This window comes from Eulemur rufifrons, chromosome 7 (genome assembly GCF_041146395.1).
Source record: "Eulemur rufifrons isolate Redbay chromosome 7, OSU_ERuf_1, whole genome shotgun sequence".
Taxonomy (NCBI): Eukaryota; Metazoa; Chordata; class Mammalia; order Primates; family Lemuridae; genus Eulemur; species Eulemur rufifrons.
In genome coordinates, this window is record NC_090989.1 from 155,952,729 (window position 1) to 155,972,839 (window position 20,111).

General features: G+C 47.6%; 1 protein-coding gene across 1 annotated transcript in view; it reads left to right on the top strand.

Annotated features, from left to right (window-relative positions):
* DOCK3 (dedicator of cytokinesis 3) overlaps positions 1–20,111 on the top strand; it is a 599,641-nt gene that overhangs the window by 569,249 nt on the left and 10,281 nt on the right. The window contains exons 39-49 of the mRNA XM_069473668.1: positions 2,036–2,122; positions 3,523–3,627; positions 6,975–7,116; positions 8,156–8,322; positions 8,476–8,562; positions 9,024–9,203; positions 9,837–9,920; positions 10,042–10,158; positions 12,565–12,686; positions 13,886–14,024; positions 14,545–14,692. Coding sequence (XP_069329769.1) covers positions 2,036–2,122; positions 3,523–3,627; positions 6,975–7,116; positions 8,156–8,322; positions 8,476–8,562; positions 9,024–9,203; positions 9,837–9,920; positions 10,042–10,158; positions 12,565–12,686; positions 13,886–14,024; positions 14,545–14,692 — 1,378 coding nt within the window. The remainder of the gene's footprint in view (positions 1–2,035; positions 2,123–3,522; positions 3,628–6,974; positions 7,117–8,155; positions 8,323–8,475; positions 8,563–9,023; positions 9,204–9,836; positions 9,921–10,041; positions 10,159–12,564; positions 12,687–13,885; positions 14,025–14,544; positions 14,693–20,111) is intronic.

Sequence of the window (20,111 nt, forward strand, 5' to 3'; positions counted from 1 at the left end):
TAAAACTCTTGGTCCTGGCTCACTCTAAAGTTAATTGGGGGAGGGAGGCACCATGGAGCAGCAGGATTACAATGTGGGGTAGAGATGCCAGCAAGACAGATGAGCATTGATCCCAAAGGATAAGAAGACCTGTTTTATTGGGAGTTATTGTCAGCAGGCAGGGTGCCTTTAAGCCCCACATGGGGCCAGCATCACCTAAATGAGCAGTCCCCCAAGGGGTGGCTCTTGACAGGCTGGCCAGAAGTCTGTACACAGCTCAGTTGCTTAGCCAGCCCCCATGGAGCTGCCTACCAGGCAGACTCTGTTGCAGGTCCTTGGCTGAAACCTGCCCAAGCAGCATTTGGAGCCAGAGAAAGGACTGACATGTGCCCCCTTGAAAGCTGCAGTGTGAAGATGCAAGATGTTTTCTAGCTCCTTGAGGCAGAGGCATTGTATTACAGTAGGACAAGGAGAAGAAGGCTATTTAAAATTATTTTTGGTTTGTTTCAATCTTTTTAATTGGCCATACAGTTTCAATCCATGTGGCATTAATTTATTCAAAGGACAGAAATAATATGCTCTTTCCTTCTCCCTGATGCTATTTCAAATAGTAATTTTAAAAATATAGTCCTTTATTGTTTAAAGATTCATACTGAAATATTTATTGGTGAAATTATATCATACCTGAAATTTGCTTCAAGGACTATGGGGAAGAGTCAGTGGATGGGGTATGAATGATACAAGAGTCCATGAGTTGGTCATTGTTGAGGCTGGATGATGGGTACCTAGGGGTTTATTCTTCTATTGTCTCTACTTTTTTGTATGCTTGAAATTTCCTATAATAAAAAAATTTTTTTAATTAGTATTTAGAGTTGGGGAGAATAGCCTGGGTAAAATATCAAGTAAACTAATGATTCCCAATCAAACAAAAGAGAGAAAACACTGTATTTTTTAAAGAGGAAGAAATGGACAATATTGCCTCTTAATGAAGGCCCACTTATTGGAGGGCCTTTCTCCATTACAGGAGCTATTCCACAGAAACAGTCTGGGATCTGTCTAGGCAAGGATCATCTAAAGCCTAATTTAAGGTTCAAATTTTTCCATAAAGGAAATTGTCAAGCCTACTACCACGTCTCTGGGTAGGCACTTTCTTCCTGGTTTACATACTTGTTTCTGAGCTTATATGATCTGAATTTAAAGGTCAATGTTTCCTTCATTGACTCATTAAATAAGTCTTTATTGAGTATCTTATTCATCCCTAGAATTGTTCTAGGCTCTGAGGATAAATTAAATGAACAGGATCCCTACCCCCCATGCAGTTTTTATCCAATCAAGACTAATACAACAAAAAAAATAGTAATTTTTTAAAACTAAGGTAACTTCAGAGTAGCAGAACAAAAATGGACAGGGAAGTTCCTGTTCTTGACAGAGTAGTCAGAGAAGGCCTCTTAGAGGTAGAGGCATTTGAGCAGAGACTTGGAAGTTGTGCTTGAGCTAGAAAGCCACTGTGCTGTTGGGTGTTTTCATTGTTTTGTTTTTGTTGTTGTTGTTATTTTTGGTTTGGGTTTTTTGTTTTTGTTTTTGTTTTCTTTTTTTTTCTTTTTTTTTTTTTTTTTTTTGAGACAGAGTCTCACTCTGTTGCCCAAGGCGGAGTGCAGGGGCATTATCATAGCTCACTACAACCTCAAACTCCTGCGCTCTGTGATATTCCTGCCTCAGCCTCCCAAGTAGCTGGGACTACAGGCACTGGTCACCACACTTGGCTAATTTTTTTTTTTTTTTTTTTTGTAGATACTGGGTCCCACTATGTTGCTCAGGTTGGTCTTGAACTCCTGGCCTCAAGCAATCCTCTCACCTCGGCCTCCCAAAGTGCTGGGATTATAGGTGTGAGCTACCGTGCCTGGCCTCAATTGGTTTTGAGGCATATGTTCTTTGTGACATATGAGTTGGAGCTAGCAGGAGGCCTTTTGTTGTGACCTCTGATGTGTTCAATATGGACTTAGGCTATTCTGAGGGTGCCTAAGGTACTGAAGCCCTGTTCTTATTTCTGATACAGAGCTGGGAGTTTGGGATCCCACTATGCAGGGAGCTGGCATGTCAGTATGAGAGCCTCTACGATTATCAGAGCCTCAGCTGGATTCGGGTGAGCTTTGCCCCTTCCCCTTCCCCATTCCTGGCTAGAGGAGCCAGGACTTTCTGGCATCAGTTTCTAAGTGAGCATTTACTGTGGACCTAGCCCTTGGTTTGGTGCTGTGGACAGTACAGAAGAAACAGAAGCCAAGATTCCTATCCTTGAGACACTTGCAGTCTGACTGGGGAATCAAAACACACACCTGACAAATGATTGTATGATGTGGACCACAAAAGCCACTGATGCTCAGGGAAGGGAGAACCCAGCATAGGCATAATAGAATGGAGGTTTCATGGAGGAGGTAGAAGCTCAACTTCATGAAGAGGCTTTTCCTGAAATGATTTTGTTTAAGGATGCTTCATCTAAAAAACTTTATAAAAGCTTTCCTCACTTTGGCTTGTGGTCACTTTTAAGCACTTTGTCCTTGCTCTCTTCCTTGAAGCAAAATATTCAAAATTTAAGTCAAATGCTCCATAGACTTTGAAGGTCTGCATCAAATTTTTCCTGGTTGTTGATGCTGGGTTCTGAATTATAACATGTGCTGATTTCTTTAGCAAACAGAGGTTAGCAGTCCCAGCACACCTCATCCTTGTGGCTAACTCTCCTCTGTTCCCTGATCAAGATAGGGGGTTGGGCATCTTCCTCTAGCAGTAGCTTCTTGACTGCTTTTGAAGGCCACTGTTCCCTGGCAGGCTGGCTTGATTGAATTCATTACAGCTATCTTCCCACTCAAAGTTGCAGTGAGTTTTTTTCTAAATGGGAAGCAAGTTCAGCCAAAATTAAAAAACTTACCAACCTTGGTAATACTAAACATCATAGATATTAGTTAATTTCTTAAATTTAAAGTCTCCTAAATTAGAACCAGTACCACTGGTGCTGGCATCTGAGCCTTCCTCACCATGGTTGTTAGCATCTTTAGTCAGACAATAGATGAACAAGAGCAGGTGCAGTTGAACTGATGCAGAATGGTGCTGAGACTTGCTGGTAGCCAGCTACAAGCAACCCTAGTCAGGGGTCAACCAGTGGAGTCAGTATCAGTCAAATCCAGAAATCAGTCAAAACCAGTCAAAAGCAGAAAAAGTCCACGTTAAATGTGTGCTCCCCAAGTGCAGGAAGCACCGATCTCAGTGGGGTTAGTCCACCCTCTGGGACGGACATTCAGAGCAGCCACACAGGGCTGGGTGGGCAGGCTGGTCCCCATGCCACTGTCAGACAGCAATGATGGAGGGCTTTCTCTTCCATGATGCAGCTCCCAGGAGAGAAGCTAGTCATGGCCAGGGGCTCACTTCCATCTTACCTAGATTGAGTTGCCATGATCCCTTTCCAGAAGACAGTGTCCAGTTGGGCCTGGGAGAACTTGCTTTGGACACCAACAGCAGTGAAGCCAACCTGAAGGCCTTTCTCATTCACAGAAAATGGAGGCCAGCTACTATGACAACATTATGGAGCAGCAACGCCTGGAACCTGAGTTCTTTCGAGTTGGCTTCTATGGCAGGAAGTTTCCTTTCTTCCTTCGGGTGAGTCCATTCAGGTAGTCAAAAAAACATATATGTTTTACACATAATTCACTTAAAACCTGTACTCATTTTTCCCTTTTTGCCTATTCTACTGAATACTTGCTTTCTAAGGACTGACCAGTCAAAAAAAGACATTTGGCTTTATTTTACTGGACTGGCTGCCAACTTCAGACTGTTTTAGACTTCTGTATTGTTCTGTGGCTATTAGGAATGTGTAAGGGTGACTTTCTTACCAAATCAACGGAGTCCCTTCAGGAAGTGACCAGGGCCTAGGAATCCCATAGGTACACTCCAACTTCTGCTTTCAGTGCCTGGAACCTCCACTTACCCAGACAGGGCACCGGTACAGCCCTGACCTCAATAGTAGGCTGGTCTCTTGGGATTTGTCATCTAAGATGGTAGTTTTTCTCTCCTGGCCACACTGTAGCCCCTTCAAGGCCAATTCTGTGACCCAGGATGGCAACAGCCATTTCTGTCCACTATTTCCTGGAAGGCTGGGCTGGAATACAAACATCGTGGAAGGAATGACTGAGCATAGACCTACTTAAGCAGTTGTGATTTTCTTATTTATTTAGCATAACACAGAGGCACCAGGAATAGTCAGCCTGCACCTGTAGGTTATATCCCATAGAGATTTGTTGTTCTCAGATGACCTAAATGAAGCTGTCCTGATGAATGGGCCCTGAAGCAGTTAAGACCTGAGATTAGCTCTGATTGCCTCCAGTTCCAGTACCTTACTAAAATTCAATGTCTGCAAGTCTCAGCAAGCACCTGGGAACATTCATGGGATCCCTTTGATATGTTTGGGATCCTATCTTATCAGAGAAATTTCTTTAGCCAGTGAGCAGTAACAAGTTTGGTATCACATCATGGGTCAACCAGGCTTAATGGATCCTCTAAAAAAATTCCAATCTGCTAGCAATAGAGTTAGGGCCTACCACATTTCAGATGTAAGGTAGATGCACTTGCGCTTTTCCTGGGCTGCAATCATTCTAGGCTGAAAGGAAAAATTATCTGTGTGGAAACTGATAATGCGACAGGGGCAGCAAGCTTGCTCTGCCTAATTGTGATCCCCAGGAAGACTCTGACACTGTGCCACAGGAGTGTTCCTAGTGGCAAAATGGGAATAAATAGAGAGACTACCTTAGGAGGACTGGGCCTCCTTCATCTCTAGTGACCATCCAGCATAGGCATTTCAGAAGTGGCATATTTGGTGACCCCATCACAGAGATCATACAACAACAATGGCGGTAGTAGAAGTCAGCAAAGGAGGTAGAGGAATTGTATAAGTATTAGCAGCCAAAAGAATCTGCATAAAGTCCTTTGACAAACTGATGATTCTGGTCCTATAACTTGCTTTTTTCCCTTTTTATCTTTACAAATCATGCTTTATTATCATTTTATTCTTATTGTGTAGATCCATAATTTTTGTACATCATACATCAGATTTCACTGCAAAACATCATTATTTTAGGTATTACAAAGTCAGGCCCTGGTACCTCCTATTTCTGTTCCTGCCAAGTGGGAATGCTCCATCACGGTTTGACCTGGCTCCCTACCTCTCATGGTCATATCATAGGGCATATCAGTGTCTCAGGGTTCTTGGAGCTTTCTGACAAGCAGGACCTGGCATAGAACCTGCATCTAAGCCATCCAAATCATGCTTGCAGGCAACAGTCTGAATGTTCAAATGTGGTTTCAAAGGTTCCAGTAATGGAGGAAGAATAACAAAGAATGTTAAGAAATGTCACCTGTCAGTCCATCCCCATCTCCATACAAGGATCAGTCTCTAGGAGCTATGATTCATGCATACAAATTTCCCTGGCCTAGCCACATGCTGCCTTCCCTTCCTTCAGCTATTCAGTTCATCTGTGGCAAATAGAATAAGTTCCTGTGGCAGTAGCTATTTGCCTTCTAGATGGCTAGAAAAAAGTACAAAGCAGTGGTGGCTAGATCTGTCTTGTGTGGAGATGCTGGAGTCCTCAATCAAGTGCATGAATGTGATAGCAACAGCCAGGCTCAAGGTCAGCACTGTGTGCCTTCCTCCTGTTGGGCCTTCCCTGAGGGCTGAGTTTCTCCCTCACCATCCCCGAATGCATAGGCCATCTATTACATCTGTTCTGCTGGAGAGGCCAGCCAGCTCCTCTTGCCTTTAACTTCCCTTCTGGTGTTACCCTTCCATTCTGATTCATCCAGACACATAGCCCAGCCTTAGCTGAGTTCTCCCATAGTAAGAGGGGAAGTAAAAACAGGCAGAAATCCTATTCCAAGAAGGGTGAAGTCCTCCAAGGCCTGGCCCATGATCAGCTCTGTCCTGGGAAGCACATGGCTGGCCCTTGGAGCCTCTCTTTCTCTCTTTACTTCTGAAGACATGCCAGGAGGGGCTGTCAATGCCTGACACCACTTTATTGAAATAAGTCTGGTTAAGCAGTTGGGCGGGCAAAAGATGTCACCACTGGGTTTCAGAGGAATTTCCTCCAGCCACCCACTCATGACCAGCTATGAAATAGGCAGAGCAGCAGGGAGGATGGTGCCTTGTTCACAAAGAGACTTTAGTCTACAAAGAGAAAAACTGAAACCTGAAACCTAACCCAAACCAAATTTGATGTAACATAAAGTTTTAAGAAATGTGGAGTTAGAATGATGTTGATTTGTTCTGCTGACGTGTTTGCAAAGGAATTTGCTGCCAAAGGGGTTTATTAATGTATTAAACAGTTACTGAATACCTACTGTGCACTAGGAAATGTTTAGACTGTTTCTCCCAGCTGACAAAAGAGATCCTTCAAAATTACACACTTGATCACCCCCATATTCAAAATTATTTTGTGGCACCCATAGCAATCTGTCCTTGGCACACATCTGCTGGCTTCTTCAACCACCCTCCCACCAGTTCTCCATACACACCGTTTTTCTAACTGTACCTTTTCCTGTCTTGGCTGTTGTTGGCTGTTGTTACCCGTTGTTGCCTTGATTGTCACTGTACCTACGTAAATTGCCCTTCCCCACTCTTCTGTACCAGGTCAACCCAGAGGGACCTTTCAGAACTTTTAAAAACATGACCTTTTCCAAAATCCCAAACCCCACCTTGCTCCCCTTCCTGGGAAAGGTGCCTATTATCCCACCCCCAGGGCTGCCATACCACAGTGCAACTCTCCCTTCATCTGTCCCTCTCCTCTTGACTGTCATTTTCCTTAGGACAGGGACCGAGTGCTGTGCCCCATGCCCGCCCCAGGGCCTGGTACAGAGGAGGTTCCAAGATGTGTTTGTGGAGTGAGTAGCTACTGACTCCCATGTGGAGGTTGGGAGCTATAGGCAAGGCATGGAGTGTGCTTTCGTGTTTGTGACAGAACAAAGAGTACGTGTGCCGTGGCCATGACTACGAGAGGCTGGAGGCCTTCCAGCAGAGGATGCTCAGCGAGTTCCCACAGGCCGTCGCCATGCAGCACCCCAACCATCCTGACGATGCCATCCTACAGTGTGATGCCCAGTGTATCTTTCGACACTCGGTGGCGGGAGGAGGGCAGGGGCCCTGGGAGGTGAGGCCCACCTAGTCAGCTGCCCTCCTGTGTCAGCCATACAGAGTATGTTACCCGTAGTCCTAAACCTGAGTATGTCCTCATCACTGAGCACACGCTTAGCAAGGCACTCATGCCTCACAGAAGAGACAGTGCCATGTCCTTAGCCACAGGTGGTCTAGTCATCATCAGGGCTTCGGGGAGAACTTCATCCCTCAGGCTGGCTGCTACTAGCAGCTTAGTCCCCACCCTGCCCTGCGAGGGCCCTGCCCAGGCAGCCAGGAGCAATTACTGTGCTGGGTGATTTGGGGTCCCACCAGGGCTCTTGTCACAGGGACACCATCTGTGCTGTGCCCTGCTCCACTGCCGTGTGCATGGTTATTGTCTCTTTGTCAGGTGGACTGGGGCAGAGCCCTGGGGATGAGAGGAGGGAGGAGATGGGGAGTTCCTGTGGTTTGGTGGCACTTGGGAGTCTGAGTGCAAACATTGTCCTGCCCCTCATCGTCCCTCACACAGCTTCCTTGGAGACCATGTGGTCGCCAGGGGTGTGGCAAACTTATTCCAGACAGAGGAGAGCAAGCAAACTCCCATCTGTTTCTCTCCACAAAGACTCCAAATAGTATTGTATTTAAAAATTATTTTGCAGTAAATACAGTTTACCTGCAGGGGGCAGGCCCATGCCCTTGTAGCCTTCTCACTCCTGTGGGGTGGGTACCTGCATTCCCCTGACCTCTTTCCCCTTCTTTCTTAAAAGGGCACCACAGAACACTTGAGTATTAACATCTCGCCTCGGCTGAGTGCTCATGAGACTCACCACTGGAGCAGGGAGGGGGAGGGGCGGATAGAGAAATTTGCCTAACTGCACTTGGGTCTGATCTGCCCTTTTAGATGTTGCTGCCTCCACTGTCAGCAGGGAACAGGGGCTGTGGTGCTCCTTTGAGGAGATGACAGGGATCAGCCACTCAGGTCCATCTCTTTGGCAAGTCTGGGTTTCCCCTTCACTTCCTACCCAGACTTGCAGATCTATGCAGTGACGCCCATTCCAGATTATGTGGATGTTCTGCAGATGGATAGGGTCCCAGATCGCGTCAAGAGCTTCTATCGCGTCAACAATGTGAGGAAGTTCCGGTACGACAGGCCTTTTCACAAAGGCCCCAAGGACAAGGAGAATGAATTCAAGGTGAACAAATCTAGGAAAGCAGGGGCAGTGCCCATAGCAAGTCCAGGGGCAAGCCTTACTTTCTTGGGAACACGCCACTATTTTATCCCAGGGGTAGGCAGGGTGTGGAAAAACTTGCCTAACTGCCTACACCTGCCTGTGCCTTCCCTGCAGAGCCTATGGATTGAGCGCACCACACTGACCCTGACCCACAGCTTACCTGGCATCTCTCGATGGTTCGAAGTGGAGAGGAGGGAACTGGTGAGACATGTCTCAGATGAGGCTGAGCTTCACAGCTGCTCCCTCGGGCCTGACTCTGGGGAACTTTCTCAAAGGATGGAAGAAAGAGAGAGCTTCGGCCACCTGCCTGGCCTAGGCTCCCACAGGTCAATCCTGTGCTGGGATCTTTGTCTCTCATCTAATCCACACAACATCCCTGGGCAGCAGGTATTTTTAACCTCCTAGTTTACAAATGAGAAAACTATTCTCTGAAATTCAGGAAGCCAGAGCTCTCTGATTTCAGAACTAGTGCTCTTCACTATTTGCTGTACTTCCAAGTGCCTACAAATCAGAAGAGAAAAGTAGAAAGGATGCGGGGAGTCTCAAGTCCACAGGAACAAGGAAGGGGAATCAACATCAGAGGTCTCAGATCCCTGCTCTCAGGAACATGATGAGGGGTTATCATTGTTCCTGGGATGACACTGTGTGCTGTATGCCCCCAGGTGGAGGTAAGCCCTCTAGAGAATGCCATCCAAGTAGTTGAGAATAAGAACCAGGAGCTACGGGCCCTGATCAGCCAGTATCAACACAAGCAAGTACACGGCAACATCAACCTGCTCAGCATGTGCCTGAACGGTGTCATCGATGCAGCTGTCAATGGAGGCATTGCACGCTACCAGGAGGTGAGCTGGAGCCCTAGACCAAACCCACACAGGCAGCTTGGCTAGAAAGGAAGTTCTCAGGCTCCTCATCTCAAGAGTACAGCCTCTCTGGGTAGCCTTCCCAGCTAGCCCTCTCTTGGCTAAGCTAACTTGAGCTGGTCCTAGGATGAGACCCTAAGCTCTCTACCACTCCTTATTTCTGTGGCACAGTTCTCTGGTGGGGACTTTTCTTCATTTTTATTCTCTGAACTCTGACAGATGGGTAATCCATCTGATTACGGGAGGATAAGTGGCCTCCAAAAGGAACCTGGGAGCCCAGCCCTTCATGACAAGTGAATTACAGGCTGGCTGAGAGGCTAGTCCCCACTCCCAGGCTACCAGCCCTGCCTGCCCTAACTAGGCCAGCCAGGCTCCTTGAGAGGCTGGGGCCAGCATCCAGGATTAGATGACGTGGCCTTCAGTCCTTCTCAGATAGAAAACATGCCTCTGATTGCTGGAGGTTCAAACAAGCCAGGCTGGAGGTGATGGTGTATGTACCTGTGAAGAGACAGCCTGGCTGCCTTTTAGGTGGCATCTTTGGACTCAGGTCTGCTGGGCCCCATCTAAGTAGTAGGCCTGGGAAGAGTCTTGCTGACTTGGCCTTTCCTTTCACAGGCCTTCTTTGATAAAGATTATATCATCAAACACCCAGGAGATGCTGAGAAGATCACCCAGCTCAAGGAGCTCATGCAGGAGCAGGTATGTCTTGTAGGGCTTGGAGGCCAGCAGCCAAGTGGGAAAAGCCATGCCCTGCAAGATGGTTGTCGTTCTCAGGGGCTGCCCAGGGTTCAGAGAGTGGCCTTGTTTGTCATCCTAATAGGTCCATGTCCTTGGAGTCGGGCTAGCAGTTCATGAGAAGTTTGTACACCCAGAAATGAGGCCTCTGCATAAGAAGCTGATTGATCAGTTCCAGATGATGCGGGCCAGTCTCTACCATGTAAGCTGATCCCTGTGCTACTGCAGTAGAACCAAGTGTCACTTCCTCCCGACCTATACCACAGACCAAAGGAGAGTAGGAGGGAGGGGGCGTGGAAGAGAGGCTGTCTCTGCCACAGAGGCACAGGAAGCCGGGGTAGATCCTGTATCCAGGGTAGTGATGCTCAGAATCTTCTCACTCACTCCAAAAAGAAGAATCAGATTCGAGGGCAAAGAACATCTTTCAGGGCACTGTGCTAGTGAACAGAGGTTTTCATATGTGGAGGAAAAGAGCTAAAGTATATGGCCCACATATAGGGATCTCTTTGGAGATGTTTTTCATCCCAAAAGCCTAAAGAGATAAAGCATGGCCTGAGCCAACCTGCTCTCCCCATCTCCCTCCTTCTCCTCTTTCCCTCACCATCTTCTGCTTCTTCATTTCCCTGTTTTTACCCTTTCCCTCTAAGCTCCTCCCTCCCTTTTCCTCACAACTTCCTCCGTCATGTTTGGTGACCCAGGCTTGTATCTGAAAAAGCCTAGGATGGGCAGTACTTTCATGATGGCTGTTCTTAGAAGGGTCAGGCAGGTTCTGAGGCTGGACCAGGACCAGGCCCCAGAAGGTCTTCCTAACTCTGGCCTGGATCTTCAGCCTCCACAGCAGAGTTTGGCCCTGCTGATACACACAGGAAAGACCTGTATTCCAGGACTAGTTTTCCTTGGCACGGTCTTACATGGAATGCTGGCTGGCTGAGGATAGAGTTCAAGTGGTCTTGAGCCCCCTAATCACATACCCTCACCCCTTTTTCAACCAACCATGGGGCTAACTCCAAATGTTTCCTAGAAATGCCTTCCTGCTAAACAGGCTGGCCCCCAAATCTCAAGGGTATGAGCCCAATTACCTGCTGCTATCTGGCACCAAAGCAAAGTTTCTCTTCTCATTACCCAGGACCACTGGATAGAAATAGCAGGGAGACAAGAAGCAGAGCTGTTCAGTCCTACACCAGGCTGTCAGGAACAAGAAATTCCCCTTTAGACATGAACACCGGCCACAGAGCCCTGGGGGAGGTTGGACCACTTGGACTCAGTGGGCCTAACCTGTTTGGAGCTGACCTGCTTTGTTCTTGCATGCTGAGGGTTCTGGTCACCTCAGTCCCTCCAGGCTCCCAGTGCAGGTCTCAGCCTATTCCTGCACAAGTGTGTACAGCATGAAAAGCAAAAAGAGAAAAAGAAGCTTGTCATCGTTTGAGATGTGGGCACATTTTCCACCTTTCTAGGAAAGCCTGCAGAGCCTGAAATTTCTCATTTCTGTTATGATTCTTCCATGGTATTTCAAGGTGAAACATGCACCTTGAAATGTTTCCCCCTTAAAACTGAAGTGTCAATTTAGTAAAGAACTTGGGTACTGTCACTGAATGTGATGAATATTCCATTGCCTGTCATTCTACTGTGTTTCCTGACATTGTGGCTGGTCTCTACTATGTGTAAACTTCCCTGTCACAGCAGGTGGCCCAGGAAGGCTAGAACCTGGCCACTGGGGAGTTTCTCCACCATGCGGGCAGCCAGGTCACTGCAGCAAAAAAGCACAAAAAACACTTGCCTGCATACATCAAGGTCTTCAGTGTGCACACGTGAAGGTGTCCTCTCTGTGCCCAGAAGCACATTTCAGCCGTCTGCGTGCTTTGAAAGAAGGGGATGGAAAACCCTGTGCTTCTTCAGGATAAGCCCAGAATCATCCCCAGTGGACTTAGGGCCCCTGTCCACCACAGATTATGAAGGACTTGAAGACAGTTGTGCTTTGTGTCCTTAGTAAACAGGGACACAAACCAGCATACTGTTACCTGGTAGGGTTTGAAATCAGAAGTTTCTGCCAAGAAGTCTACATACTTGATAATTTAATTATGCTAAAATAGAACTGTGCTGTTTTTAATTACTTACGTCGGGATTTTATGTCCCATCTTCCCAAACACAATGTCATAGGCAACTTAACCCCGGTCACTAAGAGCTAGGCCATTTAGCAATCCAGTAAAACCCAGTCCCAGGCCTTATGTAAGAGGTAGCCACTGACTGACAGCTCATAATAAGCTCTTCCTCTCCTCCTTCCCAGCTCTTGCTCTACTTATTCTGTAGTGAAAAATCCTCTTAACACACTCTTATGAGTTCAGACTGGCTTTAGCCTATTCCATAAGTGCGTCTATTAAGTCATCCTAGGGTCCTATGGCCTCTGTCCTAGGCTCCAGGGCAGTTAGAGGAATTTTTAGTTGTAAAGACCGCATTGCCCAAGAGAAATCAGCAGTTCAGATTCAGCCAACAGTATATGACTCTTTTTTGTTTCTTTGATATTTTCGACCACTAGTCAGTTCTTCCCTCCTACCCATTAATTACTTATTTATTCTTTACTCTCTATGAAGGGGCATTCATTTCTCAACAGGAGTTTCCAGGTTTGGATAAGCTAAGCCCTGCGTGTTCAGGCACCAGCACCCCACGGGGAAATGTTCTGGCATCTCATAGCCCCCTGAGTCCTGAGAGCATCAAGATGACTCACCGGCACAGGTACGGCCTTAAGGCTGGGGAGGGTTCCCTCCAGAGAGGTAAGTCTAAATGTCAAGGGTCAGAGGAAAGAAGGCCTAAAGAGTACTTGGTGTGTACTCACTCACATTCCCTCTTACCCACGCACACAGCAAACACTGCCATAGAACCCACACCCCGCATCCTGTCAGTCACTATTCTGGGTGACAGAAGTATATACATGGTATTGTGGGAACATGGAGGAGGGTGTAAGTTTTAAAGAATAAGTAGAAGTTTGCTAGGCAGAAAAGAGTTGAGGTGAGGAGGGTGATGGGGCAAGATCTAGGCAGAGTGACTGACACATGCAGAAGCCTCAAGATGTGAACAAGCCAGCCTGGTCAGTACTACAAATAAAGCCACGGGCTAGAGTGCAGATTCCAGGGTACAGAAGGGGGCCAGGACCACCTCTGAATGGGCTTTGTTTATGCAGGCCTTTGGACTTAATCCCAAGGGAAATGAGGATCAACTATCAGTTTTAAGGAGGAAAACAGCATAGTGATGTGGACATCAAGGTGTGGCTGCTCTGAACTCAGGAGTCCTGGTTTGGCTGGGCTCAGCTGAGAGTACTCAAAGCTTCTAGGGCAGGAAGGTCCAGGTTGGGGGATTAGGCCATTAGAGGAGCCCCTTACTTAGGTTTGTTTCCAGTGTGAGCAGCAAATCAGCACAGAGTGGGCACTTGGTAAGTAAGGAGGAACAGACGAATGAGAGGCTTCCTGGTATTGCTAGAGGAGAGCTGTTGGCAAGCCTGTGGCCACAAATGTGGAATGAAGCCCACAGATAGTTCACAGCCAGCTATTCTGATAGCTTCCCCATACCAGGAAGACACCTGTGACCTAGGGGCAGATCCCATCATGGTGTGGGCGTTGGCTCAGACTACTACCCCGTAGAAAGGCAGACCTGGGATCATCGACCTGATTTAGCATCTCTCTTTTATTCCTCCTGAGAATTTGCTAACGTCAGCAGACTGAGTGGCCATAAACCATTTAGCCCCCAGGGCAAGGGCTCCTGAGCAGCAGCTCAGAGCCACTCCAGGCCTCGGATGGGTATGAGCATTGGCTAGGGAACCCTCCAAACTAGTGACTGAGACTGGGGGTGACTGTTTCACACATTTCCCTCTGCTTACCACCTAGGTGGTTTCTCAACCATGGGCCTGACTCCTCCCTATTTCCCACTCTTGCTCACAGCCCCATGAACTTGATGGGCACAGGCCGCCATTCATCATCCTCTCTCTCCTCACATGCGTCTAGCGAAGCAGGAAACATGGTGATGCTAGGCGACAGCTCCATGGGCGAGGCTCCCGAGGACTTGTACCACCACATGCAGGTACCAGAGCTGTCCAGGGAGAATGGGCCAGCGTACCATGCCTAGAGGACTGAACTGTCTGTTGGAGGGTCTGGCATGAGGGCTAGTAACCCTGCCTAGTTCTCTAGTTCCTGAATTCAGAACACCCCCCACGAGAGCTAAAAACCTGCCTTCCCTTCACACACCATCCTACGTCTCAGTTCCCAGCCCTTATTTCCCAAGAAGGAAATCCAGCTTTAGTCCTGGCTGCTCTCAGAGATCCCATGGGAAAGATCCTCTGCCAGATTGCCCTCTTGCCTGGCATTCCTTCCGGCTTAGCCCTACTTCCTCCATGGGCACCAGAGCAGGGCCAGCTCAACAGCCCTGTTCCATGTGGGTGGTGTGGGTGGCCCCTAGTGCCAGGCATTAGCCTGGCCTCCATCAGGATATAGTATCAGGCACTGGGTCTGGGCACCTCAGGGCATGAAGAAGCCAACTCTGCACCAACCCTACAGTCCTGGCCATTCAGACCTCTATCCTACTGATTTTTCTCCCTTTGCAGCTCGCGTATCCCAACCCCAGGTACCAGGGCTCAGTCACCAACGTCTCTGTTCTGTCCTCGTCCCAGGCAAGCCCTTCTTCTTCCAGCCTGAGTTCCACTCACTCTGCACCATCCCAGATGATTACCTCTGCCCCTTCCAGTGCCCGAGGTAAGGATGGCAGGGTACTGCTTGCAGAAGGGAGAAGAGAGGACTTCGTGAACCCTACTCCTCCTCTCATCTGTGGCTGTGTCTTTGAGAGCAGCCCTGTGACTTAGCAAATACTCATTTGTGCTTTTAGCACTAAGGACTCGAGGGTACCTACCTCCAGACCTCCCTCTCTGGCTGGCTCAAGACCCTGCTCTGAACGGTGGTTGCTGCTGTGCTGCCACCAGATAGCCAGCCATTACATCTCCACCTCAGTCCGGGAGAAAGCTCAGCTCTTTCCCATTGAAGTGTTTGTTAGAAAAGAGATGAGAGTCAAGGCAAAAATGAGTCTTTTGTCTTGAGGAATCAAGCATGATGACAAGAGTATGAAAAGTAAATTTGAAGGCTAAAATTAACTCTGGAAAATGTTATTCTAAAACAGTAACAACAATCAAAAATACTTTCTTCAGTTGGGAAAGGCTTAATCAGGAGAGATGGCTCTATAAAAACCTATTTACATTGTCAATTATTGCTTGGTTTCTTATGCAATTGAATAAATATTGTTCTTTGAGAGCCAGCATCTTTTTCACATTCTAATCCTAGTTCCTGCAGTGAAAGTAGAATCTGTCCTTTTAGATAGAAACATTTGCAGTGGAATAGAAATGAGATGTAATAAATAATAAGATCTAGTGTTTCTCAGGGTTGACTGTGCAGGATAGTGACAGTGGTCTGAGCTGGCCAGCCAGTCACTGGCTGTTGCTTCCAGGCTTCAGAGGGAAAGGGGTCTTTTCATTCTTTTCATTATCATGAAGGCAGAAAAATAGCACAAATTTATGACATGGAAGATCATAAAGAAAGAATCTCTCCGAAGCACACAAACCTGTGAGGACCACAGTAGGAATGGAGAGAACAGGGGCAGTGTGGCGTAGTGGAAAGGTACAGTGGCCACTGGGAGAAGCCTTGGCAGAGTGGAGGGAAGGGGGCTAATGTTGCAATAGGTGCAGCCACAGACTTCACCTGAAGCATCCAGACCAACCCCTCATTTCCTATGGAGGAACAGGTCCAGCGTGGGGGGATTAAGGCCACGTAGCCAGTTCTTGGCCAAGCTGTACAAGTCTTTACACTCACCAGCCCTCAGTCTGATGCCCATTTCACTCTCTGCGTTGCCTTCCTAACATAGACTGTGGGATTCAGAAAAGGGGAGCCAGCATTTGGAAGCAGACATTTTTAGTGCTAAATAAGACAAATGAACCAAAAAAAACTTGGTACATGCTGAGATCTGTCATTATGTGAAGGCTGATAGAGAAGAAACAGTGATTTGTGTTACAAGGAGGCACACTGAAGGATGGCTCAATGAATAAAAAGGGAGGAAACCCTGTGAAGCTAGCTGTGAATGCTGAGCAGAGGTCGGCCTTCATGGAGTCTTAAGGTAAATGCCCCTCGATGGGGCTGCAGAAACAGATTTTGGAATCCCACCTGTTTTTTGTTTTTTTGTGTTTTTTCCTAATCAGAAGCCTCTGGGCCGGGCGCGGTGGCTCACACCTGTAATCCTAGCACTCTGGGAGGCCGAGGCGGGTGGATTGCTCAAGGTCAGGAGTTCGAGACCGTCCTGAGCGAGACCCCGTCTCTACTAAAAATAGAAAGACATTATATGGACACCTAAAAATCTATATAGAAAAAAAAAAAAAAAAATTAGCCGGGCATAGTGGCGCATGCCTGTAGTCCCAGCTACTCGGGAGGCTGAGGCAGTAGGATCGCTTAAGCCCAGGAGTTTGAGGTTGCTGTGAGCTAACCTGACGCCACGGCACTCACTCTAGCCTGGGCAACAAAGTGAGACTCTGTCTCAACAAAAAAAAAAAAAAAAAAAAGAAGCCTCTGTAAGATATGCTCAGCGATATCTAAGACTATCTGGGTATTCTTGCTGAAGACAGATCTCTGAATCATGAATGTTGATAAAGACAGAAGGCAACAAAGGATGGACGTTTTAACTCAGTTCTGTTTTGACATTGCTCAGACACTTCCTCTGGGCCATGCATGGTACTCAGTGCCCTGGAGAAAACAAAGAGGAGGGACCAGCAGGCCCTGTTGTCGGGACCTCACAGCTGGCGATTACCACCTTTGTTCTTCCAGCTACCTATTTACAGATTTATTCACTTGTCAAGCTTTTACTGGGTGTTCAGTGAGGAATCTGTATGGATCTTGCTTCAGGAGGCACTGCATCAGAGTTGAGAGAAATTATTTTCTCCTTCTTTAGAAATAACTTCTCTTTATTTCATAAGGCTTGGTTATCTGTTTCTGTATAATAACCCACTCCCAAAATTTTTGTCTTAAAAACAACAATTTATTACCATCTCTTACTGTTCTATGGGTTTACAGAGCTCACTGAGCAATTCTCACTTGGAGTCAGATGTCACCTGGGGCTGGAATTATCTGAAGGTTCAACTGGGCTAATGTCCAAGATGGCTCACTCTCATGGCTGGCAGTTGATTTTCACAGTCAGCCAGGAGCACAGCTGGGGCTGTCAACCTGAACTCCCAATGTGACCTTTCCATGTGGCTTCGGCTTCTCACAGCATGATGGCTTCTCACTAGAGCAAGCATTTCAAGAGACCCAGGCAGAAGCCGAAAGGCTCCTTATTCCCAGCCTTGGATGTCCCAGAAAGTCCTTTTTGCCACATTTCTATCGGCTAGTCAAGTCACTAAGGCCAACTCAGATACCAGGGAAGGGAATGAGACTCCCCTCATGTTGGTAAGGAGTGGCAGGAGTGTTTTGGGAGGGAAGGCATTGATGGTTGCCATTTTTGGAGACAAATTATCACAGTGGCCATACTCTAGAATATCAACATAGAGGAAGGTTGAGAGAAGCTTCTTTCCTTTCTGGGGTAGACATTAAGTGTGAAAATAAACAAAATGGTTAAAATAGAACTGGGCCCAAAGCAGGGAACGGTGACAAGTTTGGAGGCAATAAGAAAGAAAGGAAATCCCTCCTAGACCACAATATCCACACAATCCACATGCAGGCCCATCTGGAGAAAGCTGCAGGCCCAACATCTGGCAGGCATCAGAGTTAGGCCCTATGAGAGAAGATAGAAGGCTGTGTGTGACACAGCATCATAGAGGAAGATTGATGTTTTCAAATAAATGTGGTAGATACAGTAGATGCACGCTGGGCAAAGAAGGGAGGGAGCAGTCCGTTCTGGGGTTTGTTTGATGTTATTGGTGAGAGGAAAGCTTTCATAAAAAAGGTGATCTGGAGGGGAGTCCTTTGCATTGGAGTTGCTTCCCCTACTCCCAGGAGTGGTCCTGAGACCAGTGGCCTTCCTTGCCATGCCAGTTGGTACTGCTGTGGTTCCTGTTGCTTTGGAAACCTCTGCGATGAATGGCCTGCAAGGCACACTAAACTCTTGTAAGTCAGCAGCTCCCCCTGGTGGTCAAAAGGCTGACTGGGGCTAGGAAATGGGAATTTTGAATGATCCTCCTTGAATAACTCAGTCACGCTAGGACTTACCTTCCCTGGGTTTTACCAGACTACAACTCAAGTAGTTCAAAAGTCCCATGAACATAGAAGCCGTTATAGTGTTTAATGCTTTCACGAAAAGTAATCATTACTTCCTACCTTGGGACTGGCTGCCCAGGGCAGAGGATAGTGGGAGAGAAGTTGAGGCAGTAGAGTTGGAAAATTTAATGGTAGCATAGAGCACCCCTTTGCTATAGCACTAGAGAGGCCACCATAACATGAATCCAAATCCTCAGCAGAAGTCCTAGGCCCCGGGGCCTGCAGGCTGCTGTCCTCCATCCTATCCCCCTAACATGAATCAGGACATTGAGTGCACAGATGGAGGTTGGCCTTGCGAGCCAGGCTATGAGCCCCATGAGATGAGGGACTATGGACAGCCTGAGCAAGACAGCAGCCCAGGTTCCAAGCACATGCTTGGTATGGTAGGGGCATTAGATAGGAGTTTGGCATGACTGAGTTGGTGTAAAGACACTGTGTTTCTTTCTGTGCGTGCTAAATGAAAAGTAGCCCTGTCCAGAGCTATGGCCTGCAAGACTCAGGGAGCATTCTGAGTTTCTTGCTGGGAATGTACTATATAAAGCAGTGAACTGAGGGGCTTTTTTCTTTTCTCTTTACATAGCCATTTTCTTGAAGTTGCCTAAGAGCACAAGTTTTAAAGGGGAACATAGAAACCAGTAAAATAATAAAATAATAGCACTTCAGGCCCAGTTTTCCCCAAAAAATCATACTTTAACCATTCCCTTATCAGTGAAGGACATTTTTAAAGACTAGGTCTTAAAGCCAGCCCTGAGGCTTTACAAACAGGATCACTCAGACTAACTGCGGAAGAAGTTACATCACTGGTTATTTATTATGCTGACTCCTTCAAAGTACTTCAGCCACATCTTGTTGGACTAAAATGAATACAAGAGGAATTTCTTAAGGATTCCTTGGGCAAGCTGGCTGAAGACCTTTTGTTATCTGTGTCCTGATAGTGCTGTCACTGCACACTCAAAGGAACGCCCTAGAGACCTTGAGTTTTAGGGAGATAGAGCCCCTAAGAGCTGTAGATTCCCCCTCAGTTGGACCCCATAGGCTGGTCTCAACCATCCAGCTTTGCTCATGGCATATCACAGACAGGGGTTTCAACCACATGAGCCAGGCAGAGGCCTTGGAGTCCAGTGACCCTCCCGTGAGGGTTCCCGTGCGCCTGGTAGTTTCTCATGGATATGCTGGTCTCTGGCACAAGGAGCCGTGCACATTTGGAGGGCCTTCCAAACTACCCATTCCCCAGGAAAGCCAGCAAGTTATTCTTACTGCTTCTGTGGAAGGTCTTATCAAGCACCATGGGCTGACAAGTTCTTGGACCTATATCTATGGCCTGAATCCATAGGGCTGGGTCACACCACACCTGGCATGGTCTGGCCTCCAAAACAGCCCCTAAGGGCAGGGGAAGTTACTGCAGAGGCCTCACAGGAGAAGAACATGAACCAAATCAATTGAAGAGCTGGAGGTGAAGCCCCACAACTTCCAGATTAGTTTTATGACCCCTGAGTTTACTAAAGGGCAAGTTCACAGAGGGAAACCCTGTGAGCCACTTGTGTACGGGGCCCTGGCCCCTAGCCAGCCTGGCTTTTGGGCTGCAGTAGGACTGGCAGGAAGGCAGAGGCCAGGTGCTGGGGGCCTAGAAGCTGGGAGAAGCATCTGGAAAAAGGTGGTGGGGGGCAGCTGAGAACAGGGTCAGTGGTGTTGGGAAAAGGTAAGTATGTAGAGACACAATGTGTCAAGTAAGAACTGTTGGCTATGTTATCTGAGTGTCTCTGTCTCTATGTGATGGCTCCATTGCAAGCTGGCCTGTGCCCATGCCTGGGCCCCCTGAGAGAGCCCAGCCTCCAGGTCACACCTTTCCCCTGAGAGTGCTGAGTGCAGAGGCCCCCTAGCCACCCTG